The sequence below is a fragment of the Artemia sp. Qi Xiang Cuo genome, chromosome 13, assembly GCF_049724085.1.
Source record: "Artemia sp. Qi Xiang Cuo chromosome 13, ASM4972408v1, whole genome shotgun sequence".
NCBI classification, from domain to species: Eukaryota; Metazoa; Arthropoda; class Branchiopoda; order Anostraca; family Artemiidae; genus Artemia; species Artemia sp. Qi Xiang Cuo.
Window position 1 is genome coordinate 30,180,160 of NC_142806.1, and position 27,816 is coordinate 30,207,975.

Here is a 27,816-nt window from a genome sequence, read left to right on the forward strand (position 1 = left end):
TGTAAATGAATAGTTTCTCATACCACGCCTCCCCTCCAGAAATTTCTCAGCAATGCTGATGTTTCAGAAAACTAGTCTAAATGGCAACTGGTAGCGCGAAAAAGCTTTTTGATCATTTGTCTGCCATTTAAGTTTCTTGACAAACTTAGCTACAATAACAACAAAATTCGTGTTTCATTCTTATAAGAGAAACTCTACTCATTGATTTTATATTCACTTTCAGAGTAATTAAATCCCAACCCCATCTCCTCTTCTAAAGCCTGGATACGGTCCTAGGCTAAACCCAACTGAAATCCAAAGCTCTTTCCGGTAATTTTCAATCTTTCACCTGCCTCTTTTTCCAGATTCGGCCCCTACTTCAAAACAAATTTCTGATAAGAGAGTGATCACTGTCTAATGAAGAGTTTTACCCTTTGCATATTTTTATTTAATCCATAAATGGAAAATTAGAGTTTTCCAAGAGATTATTTACGGAATATTAGGTTTTAGAAGCTAGTTTCAAATTTGAAAAACCCTAAAAGACGTAAATTATTTGAAAAAAAAGGAAATAATGGGAAAAGTCGTGAAAATTTTGTGTAGATACGACGAAAGTGTTAAAGATACAATGCTATAAAGTTTAGTTTCCAAAAATAACGTAGTTTTATTTGCCCATTTCTATTATTTTTATTCAGGTTTTTTTTTTCATTATTCAGCAAGGTCATAGCAGTAAGTTCTTCAATGTTTGGGTTAATTCACTAGATAGAGATGAACATGCCACACGATGCACCTTTTAACACATTGTATATAGTCATCTGTTGTACCTTTTCAATCAATGTTTTGAATTTGGAGTGTACCCTAATTGCTTGAAAAGTGCTTTGGTTATTCCTCTGTATAAAGGCGGTGATAAGGAAGATCTGAACAACTACCGTCCGATATCTCTACTTCAAGTGATTTCTCGTATTTTTGAGAAATTGATTTATATACGACTGATGGATTATTTTGAAAAAAGATGTTTTTTTCACTCTAGTCAATTTGGTTTTAGAAAAAATATGTCTACAGACCATGCTTTATTATTTTTGACAACATATGTTAACGATTGCCTAGATTCAGGTTTAAAGGTGGGTTCAATTTTTTTTAGATATTATGAAGGCTTTTGACTGTGTTGATCATAAGATTTTATTGGATAAGCTTGAAAATGCTGGAATTCGTTTTTAAAAGTCTGAAATTGATTGCTTCATCTCTTGAAGGAAGAACGCAAAGAGTACGGCTGGGCAGAGTCCTGTCAGAAGAGATGGTAGTAAAGTGTGGTGTGTCACAGGGGTCTGTGTTGGGTCCCCTATTATTTCTTGTGTACATTAATGATTTGAATGGATGCCTCAAATAACTGTCAACTCCAGGGTACACAGATAGTCCGGTGCAAACAATGCTTCCAAGTTTTGCTCATGATACTCAGTTTACCATGGCTGCGAAAACAGAAGTGGATTTGAAAAATGGCATGAAACAATGAATGGTGATAATCTAGAGGTGGATGCGAGTGAACAAACTGCTTGTTAATCAAAGAAAACAATGTTCATGTTATATGGCAGAAGTGCAAATTACTATCCATGGATTGAAGAAACTGAGTTAGTAAATGGAAGTATAAAACGGAAAGGTGCTGTAAGGTGGTATCTTGGTTTAATGGTAGATGAATGCCTAAGTTTTAAAGATCATATTGCATTTATAAGTACTAAATTAGCCAAAAATGTTGGAAATCTGCAGAAGCTGAAAAATATTTTTCCCAAAAAGGTTATTAGAATGTTATATTTTTCGCTTACTCATCCATATTTGGTGTACTGTGTTACAGTTTGGTCGTCAACGTTCACGAGCCATCTGTATCTTCTTCGTTTGTTACAAAATAAAGCTATAAGAGTTTTGACCAATGACTTGTCCCAGAATTTGTTAAGATTGAGGTATCACCAATTAAAAATTTTACCATTTTTTGGTTTGGTTAAACTTTATGTAAATTTGTTTATGTATAGATTTTTTTCTAATTTGTTACCTGCATGTTCTTTGGAACTTTATAATGAAAGGGAACATAGTTATGAAACTAGAAATGTTGAATTAATTAGAAAGCCGGTTCCAGTTACTACCAGATCTAAATTTTCTATTAGGTATATTGGTCCTGAAGTATGGAACAGGCTTCCGGCGGAAGTAAAAGGTAAGAAGGTTCTTGAGGAATTTCATGCTTCTTTGCGATGTATTTGTTTTAACCAGTATTGTAGACACGGATTAGGTGATTGATCTGGGAGTGAGTATATGCTTGTGAGTGTTAAAAGAGAAAAATTTTTTTGTGTGTTGATTGAGGTGATTGTCGGTAAATGAAAGGAAGCATGAAGAATCATAGAATATGAGTGTGGGATTCCTTTAAGTTCCCTGTAAAAAATTATTATCCTTAGAATGTTGATTAATTGTTTAGTAGAGGTGGGAGAGGGGAGTGGGAGTCAGAGAGTTCTATTTCCCCGAGGAAGTGTATTAGTGTATAAGTAGTTGAAGTGTTCCTTTTTTTGGGTCATCCCAAACACGCTAATATGGGTCGGGACCTATTTGGATATTGTTGGTATTATATGCAATTTTGTTTTGTAAGCATTATATGGAGATTTGTATGTTGTTTTTTTTGTGACCCACTTGTTAATAAATAATAACGATCTTTCCAAATATACCAATATATAATTTTTCCAAATATACTGTGGGCTCAAGGGCATATTCAGCATTTTTGTTCTGTGGGGAAGGGGGTATTATTTCAATGGGTACAAAAAACTGCAAAATATGGATCAAAATTATAATCTATGTTTATATGCATTTTGTCATGTATCTATGAGTCGCGCAAATTTATTTTTGAGGAAAGGGGATACAAACCCTGAGCACCCCCTCATGGATACAATCTTATTATGGCCTTGAATTATTTTCTGTGCATGTTTGACACCAAAAGTTATATCATAATGCCAAAATGAAGCCGATAAAAAAAAAAGACGGAAATTTAGCAAAGTTTTGTAAACAACCTAGAGCTATATCTGGCCATGGACATACGTAGCTTCTTGTCTAGGGGGGGGGGATAACACGAGGTAGTAATGTGTACAGGATTGCCACACCGGTTAGTTCCTAAAGTAATAAAATTGCCCAATTTTGCGTGCTAAGCAGCGATTTTCGGTGCTACAGTAAAATAAATTTTGCGCGTGTCGCTGATCGATATCTGAACCGATATTTGGACATTTCTGTTTATGTCCAGCTTTTTCAACCATCTACCTTTTATCAAATGCATTTTCAACCATCTGCTTTTTCAGCCATATCTAGTGTAAATTTGAAGTTCTATGGGGACAGCTGCCCCCTTCTTAGGCCCTATTGGGGGGGGGGGGGTCAGGCAAAAACGCAATAGTACCTATTATTATACTTGAAAAGAGAACTGAATGGAAAGTCGGATGTTATATTTTTTTATATGGTGTTAGTTCTATCAGAGAAAAAGAAACGAAGGTGTCACTTCAAGCGTCTCTTTAAAAGCTCAAAGTGGAATTTGTGGAGATAGGGATTAGTATATTTCAAATGAGCGCTAAAAGATACACCAAATGGTATGTTGTTCATCTTCTAACAAGCATCGAAATATTTACAGCCATATCCAGAGAGTTCCATGCTCCGGATATTACTCTTCACATGTGTAAACAGTTTAGCACACAAAATTACAAATAAAAAAAAAATAACCTACTTGGTTCAATGACAGGTTTGCCAAGAGTAGGAATTCTGAAAGTCCGAGTAGCTCCATTCGAGCCTCCTCCACCAAAATTCTGTGCAGCATTAAGTGTTAATTCAAAAATATCTCCTTCTAACTGTTGTTTGTTAATCCAAAACATATCTGGGGTATTTTCAGCCCCTCCAACACTTCCATAATATTCTCTTTGGTCATTAAAAATCATACCCGGCCTAACCTGCAATGGTGGCGTAGGCCGGGGTTCATTCACTACAGTAGCAATTGGGTTTGACGGCACCGGGTAGATATTAGTCTCTGGATCTGGCAGTGATGTAACTACACTTGAATATAGATATGTAGGTGTCACTAGTGAGCTAGTACTAAATTCTTCTATTGAAGGTAATAGGGTACTTGAAGTAATAGTACTGAATGTTGTACTGGTAGCTTCTATAACTGGGGAAATCACTGGAGTAAATGGTTCTGGTTCATCTTCATATTCGTAATGTATTTCTTCGTAAACTGTGTCATTATAACCGTTATCAACTTGCCTAGTATCTTGAGTTTCTTTGTTGGGAACACTAGAACTTTCTTCAATATTTTTAACTTCAAAAACGTTTTGTTTGTCTTTTATCTCAGCAGTGCTTTCACCATCTTCGCTTTTAATTGTATGAAGTGAGGATTCAGAATTCTGTGACGATTCAGAGTTTTCTACACTTTCATTAAAAGCATCAGCATTATCTCTAATAGACACTATATTAGAATTATCAGCTTGATCACTTGATTCACTTTGTTCTGCTTGATCGTCAGTTAACTGATAGTATTCGTCTAAACTAACTTCTTCTTCTTCATCTTCTTTTTGAATTGACGTTGATGGGGCTTGAGTAGATACAGGCATTGGTGAAGATGTGCTAGGTATCTCTTGCTTTGAATGTTCAGTATTTGAGATGGCAAATGCAAACAGATCTAAAATAAAAGTCATTTCAGACAAACATAACGGAAAGACTTCCCCCCCCTAAAAATCACCGATGAGCCCCCAACAGTAATGAGAAAAAAAACTTCAAGTCTGCGGAAACCGACATATCCGGGTTCAAAAATCCAAATTTGGAAGTTTCAGTCCTGCTTTATCAGACACCTATCTAACTACCTTCTAGCCTTTTGGCTTTAGATACCTATGAACATCAGGTGAAACTATGAATCAATGAAATATGAAGTGTTTATTAAATTCTGAAAAAAGGGAAAAGCTTAGGAATTCTATGATAAAAATTACCCATTTCAGTCTTAGCTATTTCTAACGACCTAAAAAGTTTATAGTTCCTGGCTATTTCAGTTTAGGGAAAAGAAAATAAAAACAGGAAAAAATTTACAATATTGGAAATAACAAACGTGAATTGATGGAAGGTCATAATTTTATTATCCCGAAAAAGATGTTGAGAATAAAGACTATGCGGGAGGGCTACTGCATTAAAGAGAGACCTCAAAATATCCCAGCGATACACGCCCAGTACTTACTTGATTGAAATAGGGCGCAAGCGTAAGGTGTCCCTGGCACTCAACAGCTCCCTCATGGTGGTGTGCCAAGAGTATCTGTCTCTCAAGAGTGGCTCGGCAAGGTCAAGCCAGGACTTTCCCATATCCTTCCATACTTTCTGAATCCACCGAGCGGTTCGAAGTTGGCTTTAACACCACTCATCCATGTTTTCTTATCCTCCCCACTTGTCTCATCCTCTATTGTCTTTGTGGACAAAAGTGCTTTCAGCCTTTCTCAGGACGTGGCAGAACCAAGAAGCCAGTTTTGTTTGATCACGCAACCAATATCAAGCTCAAGTTAACGTTTCTTCTACAGGTCCAAATTTCTCACTCGTTTGTTAAGTCTGATACCTACGACTTTCAGATAGGTGTGATCGAACACACTTACAGCTTCGATGTCACTCAACCATCCAAGTCTCGCAACCGTATAAGGGTATTGATAAGAACTTAACCGTATTACTGATCTAAATACTTTACTAACTATTTTTGAAAAGTAATACTAAAAGAGAATCAACATATTTTTTACTGACTAAACTCAAAGAAAGAAACAATACTCACCAGGTAAAGGAGGGGGAGTTACCCTCACTGGTGGTCGAAGAGGTATTGTGACAGGTCCCTGGGGCCTTGGACCAGCAAGTATACCTGGCCTTTGAGGCACTATTTGAACAGGCAAAGGAATTCCATTAGGGTTAAAAGGGGAATTAGGCCTCTTGTTTACATTCGCAGGTTCTAAAGGGATAGCTTCAAAAGGCAACACATTCTGCGTTGGAGGCCCTCTGTTATTAATTCGATGATGGAAAGGCAGACGATTTTGAGGTGGTACTGCTGCAGGTGGATGCATGTGGTCATCAATAGTCGTGTGGAGGTTCACATTTCCTACAAAAGAAAAACACTTTCGTTACTTTTGACTGAAGTAAGTTCTATGGGAATAATATTATTGTAAGACTTTGGTGTACTTGAGAAATAGCTCATAATGATGCGGTGCTTGGATATTAGGAGTTATTTCAAAAAATTGACGATTTGCAAGCGAATTTCAACATTCTAACTCAAACATCAAACAGTTTAAATGGCTCAAGTATGGGACATCTTAAAAACACTTACACAAGAACAATCTTACTGATGTATTATGTTTTACTTATCATTCTTTTTGAGATATATTATTTTTTACTTATGTAACAGATATCACAGAAAACTACGTGAATTTTCCTATTGTCAAATAAGCCCTTGAACAAATCGGTGAGGGGGGGAATGTGGAAGAGACTTAAATAGAAACGTTTCGGCCAAAAGTTGTCAATTCTTTTTCAGTTTAAAAAACATTGTACGATTTGTATTTTTGAACTTCTAAAGGGTGGAGGGTATGCCCACCTTCTCTCTTGTCGACACCCACGTTTGCTATATTGTATCAAAACGAGATATAGACTACCACAATCAATCTATCGATTTGTCTGACAATCACCAGGTTTGTTGGTTCTTAGAATAGCAGATGCTCCATGCTCCTTAACTAAAATCAATCTTGGTCAAAACAACACTAGACTTCCCCTTTTTTAAGGAATCCCTACTCCCCCTTTGTTGGAGCTTACTGGACAAGGACCTAATGAACTAACATAGTTGGCAACATCGACAAACTATTATTAGACATTTTTTACCGAGCGGCATAAGAACAGAAAACGACGGCATTCCTGGAATTCCAGAACTGTAAAGAATTCCATAATATGCAGTTCCAATCGACAGTGATCTTCAGCTAATAATGATGTTAAGTTTTAATACCCTATGTAAGATTTTAAATTTTGATAGGCTACAAAAAGACAAGAGATTATGCTAAAAAGAAAGTTTATTTTAACATAAATTGTAATCTTAAAATGAGTTTTTACAACAATGAAGTTATCTGCAAAACTTGGTTCGATTTGATACGCCTTTTTGATTTTGAATTTAAAATGGTCGTTCTCTTCTCTGAAATGTCAGCTAAATGAGAATTCTGGATCAAATTTTGTTCGAGAAGCATATTTGATTTTGCATTTAAAATGATCATTTTCTTCACTGAAATGCCAGCTAAAGTGAGAATTCACTGAATATGTTGTTTTAAACGATCCAAAGGAAACCCGAACAGAGCACAATAGATTTAAGTTAGTGGTTTGGCTTTTTGATAAAATTTTTATAATTTTTTTTTGTTAAATTAGAAATTCCAAGATAACTAAAATTTAGGGAAGAAGGACATTAATAGCCAGTAATTGCTACTTAGAAGAAGAACTTATTCAATCAAAGAGCGGAAAGTTCATTTTTCTAGTCATTCTAGAAAAAAGACAAATTCTCTTAAAAGAGGCGTTGTGACATCAATAGAAAATTATTCGACAATTTTTACAAAATCAGAGTGAAGCCAGCAAATTCACATTATAAAAGAGAAATGACCAAACTAGAATGCCCAAGAATCACGTCTAGCGTTAATACTAATAGGATATGTGTAATCATCAGTCAAAACTTTCCATTAAGAACCATGTAGATGGCTACACTAGAAAACGGAAAACGACCCTATTTATAAAGTATCGTTCCAGTGGACAGGAATTGTCAGTCAAGCTAAACAGGAAAAGAGACATTCCTGCTCTATACTATCGTGTTAAGGCGATGTAGTACCTTACAGCATCGCTCTATCTCATCCATTATAAATTGTCTAGTTTTTGTGGTCAAATTATTTATAATTGATTAGGTGGTCTTGCTATAACTTAGAGAGCCTGGATAAGAGATCCGACTGAAAGCCGACACCTACTTTCCCAGAAATCTGAGAAAAACTATTTGGCTTCTCCCATTTTGTCCCGGAGATAGGGGAATTAAGATTTAATGAAATCGGAAATTAGATTTAATCAGTAACACCATAAGAAAGTGTCAAAATATTCTAGCATACCTGCTAGGAAAAGTTAAAAATTAGCTAAAAGATTTGAGCTATTTGACAGCTTTGGAATTTCTGTGATGCTACCCGCTTTGATTGAAAACCTCGCCGACACAGGGGCGTATTATTTATGCTAAAGATACATTGAGCAGACAACACTTCGCCTAACAATTAGTAAACATTACACACGTATTTTTCCTTTTTAAACTAGCCCCTCTTTAGCTTTTCTAAGTATTGACACATTGATCCCCTAACCGTTTTTACCAAAATTTTAAGGAAATAACATTTGAGTAATTTGACAGATTTTGGAGTTCCCTATGGCACTGGGGAAATTCGCTAATTAGCCCTTTGTCTTTGAGACAATCAGCCGATGCTGAGGCTTACAAAATGATCTTTAAGGCTTGGAATTTCCTTAAAAAGTGTGCTTTAATTCCGTTGGTTTGTTTTCATGGCATCTATCGTAGCATTTTTTTTAACCAATCATGCTATTCCCTAAGCGTATTTCAGAAATAAAAGCCATATAACCCGCCTTTTTTATCAGTTACTGTATTTATCTTTTGCTGCTATGTCAAATTTTGAGCCATTAGAAAGAGCAAATAACCTGATTTTTCTTTTCTTGTATATAATCAAAAGACGTAAAAATACAAAAGTTTCAGTCAATGATTTTTACAGATAAACTCTCCAGTTTCTCTCCGGCTAAGCACTGTCATACGGATTAAGTTTGATAGTTACATAAAGTTTATAGTTTTATATTAAAGTTATGTACTATAGGTACATTTATACTGAAAGATAATAACGAGAAAAGGCTAACTTTCTATTAGCGACAGATATATTTTCTAGGTTTTATTTATAAACTTAATCTTCGGTCGTATAAATTCTGATGAAACCCATTCAAACTTCGATGATTATGAGGAATAGATAAGTTAATAGGATTTAATCCATAGAACGATACTGAGCCAAGAAGTGGCCAATTCGTTTAGTTCTAAATTTTTCCAATACAGAATTATAGTTTTCGGTAGATCTAAACACGATGTTAGTAAAATTTGATTGGTCTTTCGCCAATTAGAATTAAAAAAGTTAAGACATATTTATATATTTGGGCATAGTTTTTAATGAGGTATTATCTTTTGGATGACGATTACTGGTTTCGTGAGTTGCACTGGTTTTACTGGGTTTTTTTTATTTGCCAAGTAATTGTAGAGCTTTGAGTGACTGTGCATGCAGCAATAAATTTTGAGCAAAATAGATTTGATTTGCAATATAAATATATTTCGAAGCTCGACTAGGTAGAAACCAAAATTTGTTAGAAAACGTTAATTCCTTTTTTCACATATCTAACAAGCCTTACAATAGAGGTTGGGCATGTGCTAACTAGACACGTACACAGGAATTTGTTTCGGGAGGCCCAAATCCTTTAAATCCCTTATTCTGTGAGAAGTATGAAAAAATTATGGGGAAAAAAAGTTAAAAAAGGTAAGGTGCATGTAAATGAATAAACAACGAATTTTCACCTTAATTATGATGCTCTGCGTGTAAAATGACTTAAATGATAGGTTATTTTTACCGAATAAAATACATTCCCTTTTCCCTTCTAAAAATTGTCATCCCTTACAAGAATCCTGTTTAAGATATTGTCAAATTATTATTTTATTACTTTCCCCATACTTATCAAATCTCTCCAGACTGAGCTATACAAATTCTTGGTACTTTCCTTCATGGGAATTTCTTTCAGAAGTTAAAACAAAAACACAAGTTTTTTCAACTGAAAGTAAGTAGCAAAATTGAAACTTAAAAACAATCAAAAATTATTCCATATTTCCCCTTCCTCAACCTTAGAGCTTTACGCTAAAGTCTTAAAGCTTTTTAAAAATACTTCTCATTCTAACTCGAAGGCCCTTGTGTTTGAGCAGTCTTTGTTAAGGAATTGTAAAAAAAAGTCAAACTTTAGCGTAAGGAGTAAGGGTTGAGGAAGTGGAAGGCCCCCTCATACACGGAATAATTGCTGCTCGTTTTAAGTTCTATAATACCAGGAAATCCCCTTCCCTCTTTCGTGTATGATTTACCCTGAAAAATTACCTTGTAAACTTTCCTCTCCGGAAGATTCTTCAGATGAAAAATCCCGCGCAGAAAATCCCCCCAAAAATATCCGTATATTTCCCATAACAAATACTATATGTGAACAATGGGGAGATTGCATAGCTTACAGTCCTATCCCCAGCGACTATGGGGGGGGTTGATGTCATCCCCAAAAGCATAGTTATTTGACCTTTCAACTATGCTGGATCAAATGGTTATCTCAAAATTTTGATCAGATGTCATTGGGGAAAAAAAGGAGAGGGAAAAGGCGGCTAGTTGCCCTCTAATCTTTTTGGTCACTTAAAAAGGGCCCTAAAACTTTTGATTTCCGTTGAAGCCCTCTCCCGAGCTTTTAGGATTATTGATTCCATTCGATTATATTGATTCTCGTTGGGCCGTGTCGCTCCTTACTTACAGTTTGTTACCATGAACAGTTTGACAGAAACTTCATTTGGATTTCTTACTATATTAAATATTAATAAAATTTAAGATACGAATGTATCACTCAGGTCTTTTGATATTCAGAGTGCAACAAATTTTTTTTAAATTAATATACGTATTCGTGTCGCCATCTCCCGCTCGTCTGTCTTTCCTTCCTCGGTGCGTTTAGAAAAGTTCACTATTAAAGAAAAAATTAATATAACATAATATTTGCCTTTGATGACGGGTTATCTTATATTTATTTACAAGAATTGCCCATTCGCCTTTACCGTTCACTGGGCAACATCCTTTGTCCGCTTATTCCGGCAGGTCTTTTTCTTTATTTTACTATTTATACCGGATGACTGAGTTTTATTCTTTCTATAAATAAACCTCTTCATTTTTGGGTTTGAATGAACCCTTAAGGTAATATTTTATACGTGAAAAAAAATAATATAGCAAATTTCAAAACTTACCGCTATAAATTAAAAATGGACTAATGCAACCAAAACTAATTATTCAAATAATTGAAAGAGAAACAAATTTAGGCAAAATTCTTTCCCATATTTTAGTAATGCCAATGAGAGCAACAGACGCTAAATAATAGCATGCTTTTTTGGTTGCTACTTTCACTATTTAATTTTAGATAACACCAAATTGAAACCACATTAGCCCGATTGAAACTTTCGCGCTTAAACGCTCTGAGGCATCAAAGGTGCCTAAATTTTGAATAACCTTCGAATAACTTGATTAATAATGGAGAGTTTGATGATTTAAATTCATTGATATTGTTATCAGCTGTTCTTTTTTAGTTACTTGTTCTAAAGGGAAATCTTATTTCCAAGAGGAGTTGACTTCGCAACTACTGAATTGAATTAAAAAGCCTGGCACGATGCCAAGAAGATTAACTGATTGTATATTCATAATATTTTTTGACATTTCAGAAGAATAATAAACAGAAGCTGTTGGATAATTACTTTCCTAAAACCCCATATTTTACACAAAAATCGATGACAGCCTACTAGCCCCAGGGGCGGATCCAGGATTTTTTAGGGGGGGGGCAAAATAGGTTGATCCGATAAACTTGCGTTAGGAGCAAGTTTAATGAACACAATCTTGGGTTAATTAAATAAATTACACTACTTTAGACTACGCTAGGGGGGGGGGCGCACGCCCCCCTCACACCCCTGAATCTGCCACTGACTAGCCCCAGAGACCGAACTGCAGAGAGTAGCCGACAATAATATATGTTACATCTGTCTCGATCATGTGAAAAATTAAAGAAACTTATTTGATTTTGGAATTTTAATATATGCCATGAAGAACAATAATAAATTATAACATAAGCTGTTAGATAATTACTGTCCTAAAACCCCATATTTTACACAAAAATTTATGACAGCCTACTAGCCCCAGAGAGCGAGTATAATTTAGGAAATTGTGCAGAAAATTACAATTTTTTAGCCATATGACATTTCATTTCGGTGATGCCACAATATTTTCACAACAAGCAAATAGGGAAAAAATGATCTATGGAAATCCTAATTACACATTCACCACCATTTAGTAAGCAGCTAGCGATAAAAAAATGAGCAGAATAAATAGACCAGATTAAAATATGACTTGCTTTTATTTTTAATATGGGAATAATCCCCTATTAATGATTATGAACAATGAGAGTCTCGAAGAAAAATTTTTCAATCAAATAAAATTTTTGAGGGGTTTCAGGCTTACTCAAAAGCTTTTTTTCTGGTTATAAAACATTTAAGGTGGATCTGAGTAAGAGCAGCCATTTTAGACCAAATATATTTCCTACCAAATGGTCTCTTGCAAAATGTAGTTTTTGAAATGTTTCGCGGATGGGTCGTGGCTAGCTTTTTACTAGGTTCCAGCTACCTATACGTAATCATATGAAGTCCATATAAACTGAGACATTATTACAGGTAATAATTTGAAAACTTCATTTGAATGACTCAAAGAGTTTGAGATTTAATTATTCATATTAAATAGTGGTAAACCATCTTTTAAGGGGGGGGAGTGTAGTAGTTCATTTTGTGGTGGAACGGCACCTGAAGAATAGGAAAGGCCATTTGTATGGCTCACATCTTTTGACTTTTAAATCAGCATCCCTTCAAGTTAACGTAGATGAGGAGGGATGGAGCACAGAGCCCACATCCTAACCTTCCTTATTAAAAGAAATATATTCACAGTAAACGTTAAGAAAAGGTGCCAAGAAGCGACACTTGCATTCTCCCCATTTATGCCAGAAAAACTAATAGATTACGGAGGATTCTATTGATGAGCAAAAATGCAGTGAGAAGGGGGGGGGGAGACATAACCGTTAGATCGAGATTTTTTGAAGAGCCTCATCCAATTGGAAAATTATGACCTGAGAATTTATTTTTGAAGGGCATTTATTTGGACTAAATAACGCATATCGAAATGCTGAGACTCAAACTAGAGAAATCTCGAGAAGGAGGCGCTTAGGGATTTCCTAGACTTCCTAGACCGAACTGAAGAGAGTAGCCGAATACAATATATGTTACATCTGTGTCAATTATTTGAAAAATCAGAGAAAATAATTTTGATTTTAGAATTTCAATCTATGCCATGAAGAACAAAAATAAATTTTAATAAAAGCTGTTGGATAATTACTTTCCTAAAACCCCATATTTTACACAAAAATCGATGAATTAAAGAGGAAACAATTCAAAATGAAGACGAGCTGTATACACAAGCTTTGATTTTCCTTAAATATTTCAGATCTGACAATTTGTAATGGAACAAGGAAGGAATCCTATGCAAAACCCTTCCTTATATTGCAGGAAGAGATTAAATGTAATGGTACAATTAAATAAACCACAAAAAGGAAAAGCCGGGGCTACGCTCTGTTAAGTAAATTTAAGCAGGAATCACACAATTTGGCAGCAGTCAGATTGCGAATGGTAAATATGCTTATACTAAAAATGAGCTTACGACTTGTCATTTGATGAACAAAACTTTGGATGAAGTTCATTCAAATGAAGATTTTTTTTCAACGTTTGTATTCGAACCTACCCAAGATATATTTGAAACAGAAGTTATTGACAATTTCGACCGGACTAAATTCCCTCTCAAATGTTTCCCCTCACTCCTGAGGCGTTTTAAGGAGGAGGCGGGGGCACTTGCGCGGGGAGACGGGGGAATTTTAAGGGTGCTGAATTTCAAATAAATAATTTAATGGTTATAATCATTTTGTTTTTATTGAAATAAAGTAGAGGGCCCAGTTGGCAATTTTTTTTATGAATGAATTTTTTTTTTAATTCGGCCTGAAAGTTTTTGGGTGACAGGGGGGAGGGGATCAAGATTTTGTCCCAGGCGCAAGAGAGTCCAGAATTTCCACTGCCTCACTCACCCTATAAAAAAAAAAAAAAAAAAAAAAAAAAAAAAAAAAAAAAAAAAACGATCGAACTCCCATCTGAGAAGCTGCTGTCCGATGTCTTCTTGATTATTTTTTTTTATTAATTTAAAAAACTACAAAATAAGTTTTTCAAAGAAAAGTAAAGAACTCCATTGAACAAAAAATGAGCAAATATAAAATCAAATAATCTACCAAGCATAAAACTACCACAAATCAGCATCTATAAATAAATGAAAACCAAAACGAACAGAAAATACAATAAATAACCGAGTCAAACTCAAAACGAGCAGAAATTAGCATAAGTTGGGTGCAAAACCCCTATGCCTTCCCAAGGCCAGAACAAAATTTGTACTTTACTGAAAAAATACAAATGAATGTGCATTGTCAGTTTAATTACATATACTGATATTTAGTAATCAAAATGTTAAAATTATTCGATTTATTAAAGTTAAAAAAGTAAAAAAATTTATATTTTTTTTAGTAAAGTGCAAATTTTGTTCTAGCCTTGGAAAGACAAAGGGGTTTTGCACCCAACTTATGTTAATTTCTGCTCGTTTTGAGTTTGACTCGGTTATTTATTGTAATTTCTGTTCGTTTTTGGTGTCATTTATTTATCGATGCTGATTTGTGGTAGTTTTATGCTTGGTAGATTATTGGATTTTATTTTTGCTCATTTTTTGTTTAATGGAGTTCAGTACTTTTCTTTGAAAAACTTATTTTGGTCAAAAAGTTTTTTTAATTAATTTCTGTTCGGTTTATATTGACATAGTCTTTTCAGGGTAAAAGAAAATAATTCTTTAAATCTTTTCGTTTTTTAAGACTTTATAGTTTGGCCTGCTATTTGTATGCTGGAGAAAAATTTTCAGCAATTTTTAACAACATACACCCTTTTAAAATTCTGGATACAAATATTAGTTTTTAATTTTTTTTTGTATCTTCTCTAGTTGAACTGAAATGGAAAACTTCATACTATTTGCAAAAAAATCTGTTTTAATTTATTTAATAGTTTGGATACGCTTAAGCTATTTTGATTTGGTTAAACTTTAATAGCTAAAATGGGAGGGTTGGCGTGGGAGGGTGGGAGTGGAAGGGGGATTAGTTGCCCTCAAATTATTTTCGACTATTAAAAAGGGAATCAACCCTTTCTATTTTCAATCGAATGAGCCCTTTTCGAAGTTCCCACGACAACTCCTTCGATACGAAGTGCCCTGTTCTAAACAACAACAAAAAATAATACATTATACCCACTTCGATCTTTACTATAAAAATGTCAAGCCTTCCAATCACTTCCGACTATTAAAAAGAGCACTAGGCCTTTCGATTTCTAATCGACTGAGCCCTTTTGGAAACGACAACGCTTTCTGTAAACACCTTATATGCCCCCAGGGAATAAATTACAACCCATACCCTAAGGTCTCTTCGGGTGGTTGTCATCCTCTAAGACCGAATTTTCAGAACTTTCAACCACGTTAAACAAAATGGCTATCTCAAAATTTTGATGGGAGGTGTTTGCGGAAATGGAGGGCATGAGAGGGTTGTTAGTTACCTTCAAATCGCTTTTGAATATTAAAAAGGGGACGATCCACTCCAATTTCAAATTGACTGCGAGGTTTTTGGAGTTTCTTAGACAACGTTTTCGATATGAAGTGCCCTGCTCTAAAGGAAAAAAACAATAAATAACAAATTGCGCAAAAATTTTTGTTATGTGCCCCTATGGCATAACTTAAAACTCTTGGTCTGAGCGTTGTGGGGGATTATCCTTCTCTTTACTTAGTCCCCGTTTCTTGTCTCGTTCTCGAATGTCACCGTTATTTACTTAACCAGCGCGATCGTGCTGCCTATGATTTATACAACAACTTTCTATATAAACCTTATATGCCCCCAGGGCATAACTTACAACCCTTGCACTGAAGGCTCTGAGGGGGGTTATCATCCTAAAAGAACTAATTTCCAGAATGTTCAAGTACGTTGAACAAAATGGATATTTCGAAATTTTGATTGGATGTGTTTTGGAAAATGGTGGGCGTAAGAGGGGCGTTAGTCGCTATCAAATCACTTTCAAGTATTAAAAAAGGCACTAGACCTTTCAATTTCAAATCGAATGAGCCCCTTTTGAAGTTTCTACGACTATGCTTTCAATAAAAACTTTACATGCCCCAGGGCATAAATTATAATCCTTACCCTGAGGGCTGTGAGGGGAGGGGTTGTCATCCTTAAAGAACTAATTTCCAAAACTTTCAACTACGTTGGATAAAATGGCGATCTCAAAAATTTGATTGGATGTATTTTGCAAAAGGTCTGGAATGAGAGGGGGGTTAATTGCACTCCAACCACTTTCAACTATTAAAAAGATTACTAGACCTTTCTATTTCCAGTTGAAAGAGCTCCTTTCCAAGTTTCTATGACAAACCTCTCAATTAAATCTTTACATGCCCCAGGGCATAACTTATAATCCTTACCCTGAGGGTTTTGGGGGAGTGTCCTCCTCAAAAATATGTTTTCTATCTCACGAATGTTGAAAAGGGCACTAGCCCTTTGAATTTCAAATCGAATGAGCCTTTTTTGAAGTTTCTACGACAACGCCTCCTATAAAAACATTATATGCCCCAAGGGCATAACTTAGAACCCTTGCCTTGAGGGTTGTGGGGGAGTGTCCTCCTCAAAAACATATTTTCTATCTGGAAATCAACTACGCTGAACAAAATGGCTATCTCAAAATTTTGGTTGGATGTGATTGGGGGGTCTAGTTGCCCTCCAATAACTTTCGACTATTAAAAAGGGCACTAGCCCTTTGAATTTCCAATCGAATGAGCCTTTTTTGAAGTTTCTACGACAACACCTTCTATAAAAACCTTATATGCCCCTAGGGCATAACTGATAATCCTTACCCTGAGGGTTGTGGGGGAGTGTCCTCCTCAAAAATATATTATCTATGTGGAAATCAACTACGCTGAACAAAATGGTTATCTCAAAATTTTTACTGCATGTTTTTGGGAGAGTGATGGGCGTGGGGGGGGGGCTAGTTGCCCTTCAGACTCTTGTAACCAATCAAAAGGGCAGGAGCCCTTTGAATTTAAGATCGAATGAGTTTTTTAGAAGTTTCTACGACAAAACCTTCTTTAAAAACCTTATATGCCCCCAGGGTAGAACTTTGAACCCATGCCCTGAAGGCTCTGGGAGATTGTACTTCTCGGAAGCACCTTTTCGCACTCGAAACCAACTACACTAAACCAAATAGCTATCTTAAAATTTTGATTGGATGTGTTTTGGAGAGTGATGGGCGTGGGGGGGCTAGTCACCCTCCAATCACTTGCGACTATCAAAAAGGGCACTAGCCACTCCAATTTCCAATCGAATGAGCCCTTTTCGAAGTTTCTACGACAACTTTTTCGATACGAAGTGCCCGACTGAAGAAAAAAAAAACACGTTGTACCCACATCGTTCTTTACTTAGGCAGCGCTACCGCGCTGCCTTCAATTTCAAAGTGTAGTTACTTACAATTTGTTTGTTAATTTCTTTTGTTGTTGTTAAATAAAATTGTTTTTTACTATGTTCTTTTCTTGTGTGGTTTAGCTCTATGGTGTAGTTTTTCTTCGTTTCTTTGTTGACAAGGCCCCTGGACGTGAAGCCATAATATTCGGTCTTTTATTGCTACAAATAAAAAATAACAAGTTTTTTCAACTAAAAGTAAGGAGCACCATAAAAAAAATATTCTTATTTATATGAGGGGGCTTCCCTCTCCTCAATACCTCGCTCCTTACGCTAAAGTTTTTTTAGAACATTTAAAAAAGCGTATTATTCTAATTAAACGGCCCATGTATTTCAGGAGTCATTCTTAAAGAATAGGGACAATAAGTCAAACTTTGGAGTAAAGAGCAAGGTTTTGAGAAAATGATAGCCCACTCATACAAATAACAATTTCTGTTTTTTTTTTTTAAGTTTTGATGTTCCTCCTTATTTTCAGTTAAACAAACTTTCTTTTTTTATTTGATTCCTGACTGTTAAATCATGCCGAGAAATCCGGCTCCTCCTCCATGGAAAATTCCTTCTTTCCAAGGCCGTACCCAAAGATTTTTTTTTTGAGGGGGAGGTTCTCAAAGATTTTTTTCGGGATGGGGGGGGGGTTACACACAAAAAACTCAAAAAACGCATAAGAAAATCCTTTATATCCATTTTTGTTCCGTTTTTACGAATCAGACAAATATTTCGGGAGGGGGGGGTTCAAACCCTCCTAACCTCCTCCCCCTGGGTACGGCCATGCTTTTCTCCACGGATAATCCCTCGATGGAAAGTTATTCCAACGTAAAATACACCCCCCCCCCGAAAGGAAAATTCCTCTCAGACAATTCCATTCTAGCTGAAAATTCACCACAAAAAATTTCTTGTGGACAGTTCCAGGTAATTTTTTTTTCTTGGCGCATTTTCATCTGAAAAATACTTTCATTTGAAAAGATTGTCTTTAAAATCATGCCGGAAATTCCATACTCCGTGGAAAAGTTTTCCCGCAAGTAACCCCCCCCCTAGTAGAAAGTTGTTCAAGCAGAAAATTCCCTCAGAAGAATTTATCTCGTAGAAAACTTCCGCATGGAGAATTTCTCCAGTGAAAAATCCCCCTCCTACGAAAAGATACTCTAGACAATTCCAACCTGGTAAAAATTTCCCCCGGACAATTCCCCTTAACATCTCCACATGTAAAATTGAGTCGACAAAGAGAAATTTAGTAAGATTACTAAAATGAAAGTCGTATATGAATTTTGGCGAATTCCCCCATTGTAAAATTTCCCCTGGAAAGTTCACCCCCCGGAAACTTCCAGCCCCATGGAAAATTCTCCTCGTAGAGAATCCCACAGCAGAAGATTCACCCCCCCCTCCTAAAAATGTATGCATACTTCCGAATAACAAATACTATACGTAAACAATGTGCACATTTTATAACTTAAAGGCCTTTCCCCAGGGGATGTAGGGGGCTCATTTTATCTCCAAAGAGATAGTTATAGGGTTTTTCAACTATGCTGAACAAATTGACTATCTCAAAATTTGGTTGGGCGACTTTGAGGAAAAAGGGGATGGGGGCTAGTCACCCTCCAATCTTTTTGGTCGCTTATAAAGAGCACTAGAGCCTTAATTTCAGTTCAAATGAGCCCTTTCCCGATATTCTACGATTAATGGTTCGATGCGATCACCCCTGAAAAACAACAACAAATAAACACGCATTCGTGATCATTCTTTTGCCGAAAAAAACATAATTCAACATTTTTGCAGATAGGACCTTGACACTTCTATGATATGATTTTCGGATACACTGAATCTGATAATGTGATTTTCATTAAGATCACTTGACTTTTCGGTGGTTTTCCTCCCCTTTTTCGAAAATCAGGCAAATTTTCTCAGGCTCGTAGCTTTTGATGGGTAACACTAAACTTAATGAATCTTATGCATATGGAATCAGCATAACAAGCCAATTCTTTTGATATACCTATTGACCTCAAAATTCTGTTTTTTAGAGTTTTGATTACTATTGAGCTGCATCACTCCTTACTTACAGTTCGTTACCACGAACTGTTTGATATACTAGTTAACTATTTTAATTAAAAGTTTTATCCCTTACTTATATACTCTCATTTCATTTTATTTATCAAAGGAAACGCAGTGATGTGGAAAAACTTTTTTTGGATGGTTTACTTGAAAATCCTGTTTTTGACTCGCGTCTTTTTCTTCTTAGAAAACAGGAAAGCAATAGATGTCCCTCTAAGGCTTACTCATTTATTCTTTTAATGCTAAAAATCACGTAAATTGAAGTCAGTTGAATTATTTGCAGACAAAATTGCAATTCAAGAGATTTGTTGTGGTATATTCATCTCACGTTGTTTTGACCATGTGAATTGGAATTTTGAAAGAAGATAATATTACCCGAATCATAGTCCTTTGACATTCCCTTGTGAATGAGTTACTTGTGACAGTGTTTGACCTTTTCACCTGTTATGGATAATCTGGGTAGAGGGTTTGAAGACAACCCCATCCTATGACTGCTTTAAGAAAAAAATCTATTTAATCTACAAAGCCATAGGATTTTCCTGACGTGTACAGAAGATTTTGTTCAGGCAGAAAAACGCAAGAAATAGGGGAAATGTATGTACAATAAAAGAAACTAGAGACACTCGTAAAAACATGAAGATATTTTGGTGTACGAGTTTAGTCTGCTATAGGTGGGCGTTCTAATTTCTAACTGATCACCAGCTGACGCTTTTCCATAAATACTCCTGCATATAGTTTCTTTATGAAGGCAGTCTATATGAGGAATTCTTTCGTATAGTAAGATTCATGACACCTGTAGATACGTAATGATGAGATGTTGGAAATCCTGGCATTTACCGTCTTTAAAACTATCGAACGTCTTATTAAGAAGTCAAATTTTGAACCTTTAGGAAGTTCATTTTACGTGACGACTGACCACCTTATTGATAAATATTCTTCGCTAGAGGTCTCCCAATGAAGGTGATCAGTACGACCAAGATTGCCCCGCTCAGCAAAGATTGTTTTAATTCACAGAGGAATTCAATTTGTAACAGACTCGGTGCTACACAGCCTTCCCTAACTACCTTGAATTTTCTATTCCAATATTTTGAGCAGCCATTGAATAGGGAACTAAGTGATATCTGCTTTCAAGACAGGTCTAAAATCCTGCAATGGCTACTGTAATAGTCTCAGAGGTGGACGGGGCACATACTCGTAGAATGCCAATAAGGTCGTCATGTCAAAAATCGTTCTGGAATTGATAGAACTTGATGCTCCTGTGCAAACGATGGAGGAAAGGGATTCGAGATATTGCTTCAAAATGAAAAAGAGGACAAGCAGACTCAATCATGCGCATGGTATATCAGGTGAACAAACATAGAAAAGAGATCTATGGTAGAACATCTTAGTACCATATAAAACTCATATTTCTAGGTCAATACGGTCTTATGCTACTCAAAATATCAGATCAAGAGCAATTCAAAAAGATATGCAATTCCGGGACACTATCACGGATGAGCTATTCTTGTTCCCTAAACTCGGGCAGAGATCATATTGAAAGCCTCCTCAAAGTGGGGTGGGGCAGAATATGTTTGCTGAATATTGACAGATTAGTTGTCACGTCAAAATTGTCTCGAAGCAACTAAGATCTGGAGATTTTTTTAAGACTAAGCCAAGAGGTTGGAATTGAAGCAGAAAAACAACTTGCTTGGTTTGTTTTTTATTCCAGATATATTTTTAACCTTTATTCATGTACATGCCTAGATTTTTTTTTGGAGGGAAGGCGCAAGTTCGAAGAAACGTATAAATGGGCGAATTATATGGAAAATATAGGTAAAATCTTAATAATCTCGATATTTTCCAGACAATGTACCCCCTTTTACCTGTTTCTGTACCCGACTTCAGTGCCCTTTCTATTTTGCTTCTTTAATAAAAAATCAATGAAGGCGTTAGCAGACACGCCAATTGAGGGGCTCGCCTCAACTCCCCCATAGATTTTGAAAAATAATTGGGTACTTATGTATTATACGAGAAACACTCGAAAAGTGAAGTTTGGTTAGTGCTAATGAAATAAAACAAAATATGATGAAAATATAATACTTTATTAGCAAAAATGGGAAAACTACAACTCAGAATTATGTGCACAGAACGCAGAAATCAAGGAGGCACACTTGTGCCTCTATAAAGAGGCGACCCACCACAATGTTAAGCAATTTCAGGTCCTAGAGGTCGCAGAGAGACGGCGGTGATCGCATTTTGTAGCCCAAGCTCAAACTAAGAAACGTGCAAAATTTCATCCTCCTCCGACTTTCATGGGGTAAACTGGGCCGGAAGTTTCGACCCTCCCACCACAGCCCCCCTTTAACGTTGTCCGATTCGGCTGAAATTTAGAGGTTAAGCTTTCCTAGGGCCCGGGAGTTTATCCTCGAAATTTCAGCTCAATCAGATCACTCCTTCCCTGTTTTCCAAAAACCAGATATAGCCACTTAATGTTCATTTCTCTTTCTTATTTTTTGTTAGCCACGCCTACAGGCCACAGTTGGCAACTGATCCGGGTGAATGAGGACTCATTCGAAGCAGAATTCGGTCTGTTTGGGCATTTTGATATTTTCAGACCGAAAAAATTACCTCCTGAATTTGCATTAACGAAAAACCTCGTTTACCTATAAGAGCCCATGTTAAATTTTACCACCACAGCCCCCCCCCCTTTAACTTTGTTTGACTGGGTTGATATTACAAGGTTAAGCTTTCCCAGGGCCTGGGAGCTCTTCCTTAAAATTTTAGCTCAATCTAATCACTCCTTCCCTGTGTTCTAAAAAAAAAATATCAAGTTTTGTGGGTATTTGCTTGCGTTAAAAATAGATTCCACTTACTAAAAATACAATTACAACTGTGTCTCTTTGGTACAGCGGTCGATACTCCTGACTGTCAGGCGGAAGACCTGGGTTCGATTCCCCGTCAGAGGAAAATTTTTATATACTGAATTTAGAGTTTAAAAAAGAAACTCAGTTTCTTTTTTAAATTATTTGAAAAAAACTACGTTTTCTAAAGAGTTAAAGAGGCTGAGTTACAAGGTCAACCCTTAAAACACCCTGTCGAGAAAGAAAAGAATAATACACAATCATCTAACAGTTAGTCAAGCAATAATAAGTAATAAACTGTACAAAAACGTGCAGAAATTATTTGAAAAAAACTACGTTTTCTAAAGAGTTAAAGAGGCTGAGTCACAAGTTCGAACCTTAAAACGTACAGGGATTAGAAGGTGTAGTTGGGGGGCTGTCACCTCCCAAACTCCCCACTTTCGCAGCCTTTCAATAAAAAAAAATTTTAAACTGAAAGTAAGGAGCGACATTAAAACTTAAAACGAACAGAAACTATTCTATATATGAAAGGGGCTGTGTCCTCCTCAACGCCTCCCTCGTTACACTAAAGTTTTTATTGTTTAAAAAAAAGAGTTGTGAGAAAGTCAAACTTTAGCGTAAAGAGTGAGGCGTTGAGGAGGGCACAGCCCCTTTCATATACGGAATAATTTCTGTTCGTTTTAAGTTTTAATGTCGCTCCTTACTTTCAGTTAAAAAAAATTTTTTTATTTAAAGGCTGCGAAAGCGGGGGGTTTGGGGGGCGGCAGCCCCCCAACTGTACCTTCCAATCCCTGTACGTTTTAAGGTTCGAACTTGTGACTCAGACTCTTTAACTCTTTAGAAAACGTAGTTTTTTTCAAATAATGTCCTTAAGAATCGCGTTGAAATAAGTTCTGCCATCTTTGCTTCTCGTAAGAGTGCATAGTCATGGTGTGTCCATTGACGTACTCATTTGTTTTGGGCAACAACCCCTTATAATGGAAAAATATAATTGCATGTTCTTCGGTCTTTGGCCAATTCCAAATCTTAATTTGAACATCCATGGTAACTCACTTCTCGAGTGTGTTCTGGATAATACACAAGTACCAGAAAATCGAAAAAGAACAAATTCATACCTCCCCAGATTTTGAACATTCCCATTCCCCACTAAATGTTCGTGAATTGACGCCCTAGATGTTAGTACAAATTTGAATTAGTCAAGGTTTGTCTAAGACAATTTTACGCCTAGTGAATCATATTAGCAATAACCCTCCACGAAGACGCAAAAACATTCGTCACAACTTCCTCTTTTCACTTTCATCCGTAATTAGTAACCTTGGGTCTTTTGTAAATTCACGTCACCAGACGTGAGCAGATGTAGGTTACAAAAAGGGTGCCCAGATTGGTGGAACCGGTTTTAGGTATAAAAGCTGCCAAGATGAGTATGCTAAAGATTGACTGGAAAATGGAAGGGCTTCGTGAAGAAGACGCACAAAGTTGGTATTGTACATTGACAATCAATAGTTCCACAAACTCCTGTAAAGATTGAAATTTACTGTCCCACCACACTTTCATAGAATTAGCTAAAAATTAACTATTTATTTCTCGCCTTTCAATTTTTAGCTGAGTTGCTTAATTTTTTTTCGCATTGAAATGCGAATTTTTGTAAAAAAAAATCGAAATTTTTTTTTGAAAAAATATATAATATTAAATGCCCGAATAATTCAGCTTCACGTCTGAAAACCTTTGTTAACCATAAAAAGAAGAAAAAACAGACTAAAGTCAACATACAACAAAACAGACAGCACACAGCTTAGATATTTAATTGGGGTTAGTCGTTGCTTTGTCTTCTTCAATGACGATTTGGAGGACGAATTTTCCAAATGTGGCCAGTCAAGCTCAAGACCAAAGAGTAAGGAAATATGAGAGCCCATCAGAGGCTTAAAGGCAGTGTTGCCAACGCTTTGAAATAAAACACTAGTTTTCCCCCTAAAATTGCACCACCAGAGATAGATTTTTACCATCTGAACAGCAGGTTAAAATTTTGCCGACACAGAAAGAAAATTTTGGAATTAAAGGGTTTTCTAGTCCCCCCCCCCCAGCATATTTAAGGCTAAAGAGTTCGTTTTAGTTTCATTATTTTTGTAGATAAAACCGTTTTTCAGCTGTAATTCTAGAAGCAAATTCATGGATCTTCTCTTTTTTTCGAATAAGAACTGAAAAACGTCTCTAAAGAATGAACTATGCCAGGGCGTAATCGGGCTTTAGAAACATCGCTTATAGGCGTTCCCCTAGAGGCTGAAGCATACTTAGCTACTTATAGAAAAACAAGCTATCAAAATACAAAAGCTTTCATTACCTAAGGCCATACCTAGACAGAAGACCAGTAGCTCCCCCCGACTAAAATTTAAAATGGGGATTTAAGCCTAAACAATGTATCCAATGATGATAGCAGTCACCTGCTGAAAATCATACATGATGTACATTGTCTATTTTTCTGGGTAAGATTTACCACATATAGTGAATAGCTTATGTATGTCCCTTGTTGAAGCCCTACAAACCACCGAATGTCCGTTTTTCAACTTCACTTCAAGGCGAAGGCCGTATCATATATGATTATTTTCCATATAACCTATTAAATTCTAACTCTAACTGCCGAAACGTTTTTCTTTACTTGATGAGTTTTAACAAGATATGGCTGCGGTCGTTCGAAAAAAAGACACTATAGCCAGCTTTAGGCTACTATCATGGGCACCCATAAGGGGGGCAGGGGGGTGCCCCCCTGGCTGAATGATGCTGCCTTAGTTTTATATTTTTGTTCTGAGATTTCTATTATATAGCATTAAAAGTGCCAATTAGACCAGGTTTACCCCCCCCCCCCCTGGAATTCAGCTTATGGTCGCCCATGGCTACTATCTATTGTTGCCAATTTGCATCTTGCAACCCTAATCTAATATTGATATTGTTTTGCATGTGTTTGTTTTGTATGCCTTTTACTTTTATTTTCTTTTGTTAGACCACTTTTTTATAATGTTAGTGCTTATTAATTATTATATATATGTTACCTTGAATGTCCGAAATCTGGTTAATGTCGACATTCGCCGGTGAATGTCCGAAATTCTTTTTTCCCTGCTTGAATTCAATTAGCTTTGCGAGTCAGCTTTTTCAGTCCTATGCGAGCTATGATGATAAAAGTTAGGTTAAATTTGGTTATAAATATCATAAATGGGTTTAAAATCTAAGGTAATCTAATCTAATCTTCCATCGTCAAACCTTGCATTACATTGAAAAAGTCAACTGGCAATGCTGACTCAATCCAAGGAGAAAAAAAGGCATTTCGAACATTCACCGGTGAATTTTGACATTCACAAATTTCGAACATTCCCAGTAACATATACAAATCAATTCTGGCTAAGACCTTACCGCAGCAAAGACATTGTTTTTCAAAAATGGGCATTCAAACCGTCACCAATATTAAAGTGAGAGATGTTAAAACAAAAGTAGCACATAAATGTATACAGAAGCCGAAAAAATGTTATTAGAAAGAAATTGAATAGATTAGAAATCAATACCAGACGTAATAGATGTTCTTCTGGGACTGAGGTAAATGTGATGCCTCAATTGTGAAAAAATTTAGAGATAAACACTGATCTTTTTCAAACTACTTACAAAACCAAATACTGCGTCACTATCACCTTGCCCAGTTAAGTAGAAAATATAGAGACCTTTTTGAGAGTTACCTCCAAGCAGGCTTACGATGTTATTAATAATATCCTGGACTCCGACTCCTTGACGCTCTGCCTTTCGTCCAACTTCAGTATCATCAAAATCTGTTCTTCCTTTTCTGGCTATTTTTTGCCCGGTGTCAATTTGATTGTCCTCAGGGAAAAACACACCATTCGATCGGACGCTTGCAACACCTACAAAGATAAAATAAGGTTTCTGCTAGAAAATACAGTTTCAACAAACAAAATCAGAAATCTTTCAAACGAAAAGAAACTCATTCAAAAATTGTTAGCAGGTTTGAAAAAATTATCGGTGCCCTTAAAGGACAAAAATTGATATGAACTAAATTTGGGATAGTATATAGTGCCAGAAATTTGACCTAATCGAGTCCAATGCTCATAGCATGTTTATTTATATAGTCCAGTCCACTTCACCACTACCAACAGCAATTAAAAAATATTCAGGAAAGAAATTTACCCTTTACAGCAAGAAGGAGATGCGAATTCATTTTTCGTTAAAGAGAGAAGGGTTCTTCATATTTTACGCATAAAAATTTTCCATGATCCATACCTTATATACCATAGATCAGCCTGTGCCTCAAGAGGCACCCATGGCATCAAGAAGGAGCCGCCAATCTTCCCACAGGTTTGCTGCTGCCAGTATTTCCTTCCACTGAGGTTCGATTGATGCGTGCAGGATACGGAGATCTGTCTCGTACGTTCGACGTAGGGTGTTTCTGAGTCTGCCCCTGTAGGGAGGACCCGATGGCTGCCAATGAAGCGCTGCATTTGGTAGTCGGACATTGTCCATACGTAGTACGTGGTCAAGATATCTCCATCCGCGGACTCTAATGATATATGTCACAAGAGGCTGGCCAGTCTTGTTGCGGATGGATTGGTTTGTAATTCTCTGCTGTCAACGGATGTTGAGAATTCTTCTAAGACATGTGTTTTCGATAGCAAATATTCTTCTCTCTTGTTACTGGTTCAGGTGCCAGATTTCGGCTGCGTAGAGCAGCACTGGCATAACATTGCTATTGAAGAGTCGTAGCTTTAGCCGTATAGAGAAGCTTTGGGACCGCCAAACTTTCCGTAATCTATTGAAGGCCCCATTGGCTTAGCCGATTCTTCTGAGCACTTCTTTTGTGGTCGATCCGGTGCTTTCTATTACGCTTTCCAAGTACTTGAAATGGACGACTTGCTCTATGCGTTGGTCTCCGCAAGTGATGCTCAGGGGTGAATCTGTGGTAGCCGTGCATTTTGTTTTCTCATTATTTATTTTCAGGCTGACCTGGCCACCTCTCTCCCTCACTTTTTCAAAGAGTTCTTGGAGTCTTTGCTTCCACGATTCCAGGACGGCGATGTCGTGAGCGAAGTCTACATCACTGAGGCGTATTTCTGGATTCAGCTGGATTCCGTCTGTGCTTGTACTTCGCAGTATGTAATCAATGACGATTACGAAAAGTAGCGGTGACAAGACACAACCTTGCTTAACTCCTAACAGAATGCGGAAGAAACGAGTTTGGCCATCTGGTGTCATTACACAGCACTCGCTATCTTTTCAACGATCAGCGAAACTATCTTTTCAGGGATTCCGTAATGCAGTAGGATCTTCCACAGATTTTGGCGGTCTACTGAGTCAAACGCCTTCTCAAAATCGATGAATATCATATAGATTCTGGAGCACCACTCTCTGCTTTCTTCCATCAGTAGCCGTAGAGTAAATATCACGTCCA

At 36.5% G+C, this 27,816-nt stretch overlaps 1 protein-coding gene across 4 annotated transcripts in view; it reads right to left on the reverse strand.

Annotated features, from left to right (window-relative positions):
- The window catches only part of LOC148945174 (uncharacterized), a 149,474-nt gene that overhangs the window by 43,252 nt on the left and 78,406 nt on the right, over positions 1-27,816 (reverse strand). For 3 of the 4 annotated variants that reach the window (XM_089098654.1, XM_089098653.1, XM_089098651.1), the window contains exons 3-5: positions 26,081-26,275; positions 5,783-6,100; positions 3,716-4,660 (exon numbers count right to left, since the gene is read on the reverse strand). In XM_089098654.1, the coding sequence (XP_088954780.1) occupies positions 3,716-4,660; positions 5,783-6,100; positions 26,081-26,275 (1,458 nt within the window). The remainder of the gene's footprint in view (positions 1-3,715; positions 4,661-5,782; positions 6,101-26,080; positions 26,276-27,816) is intronic. The other variant, XM_089098652.1, reaches the window with a different exon arrangement.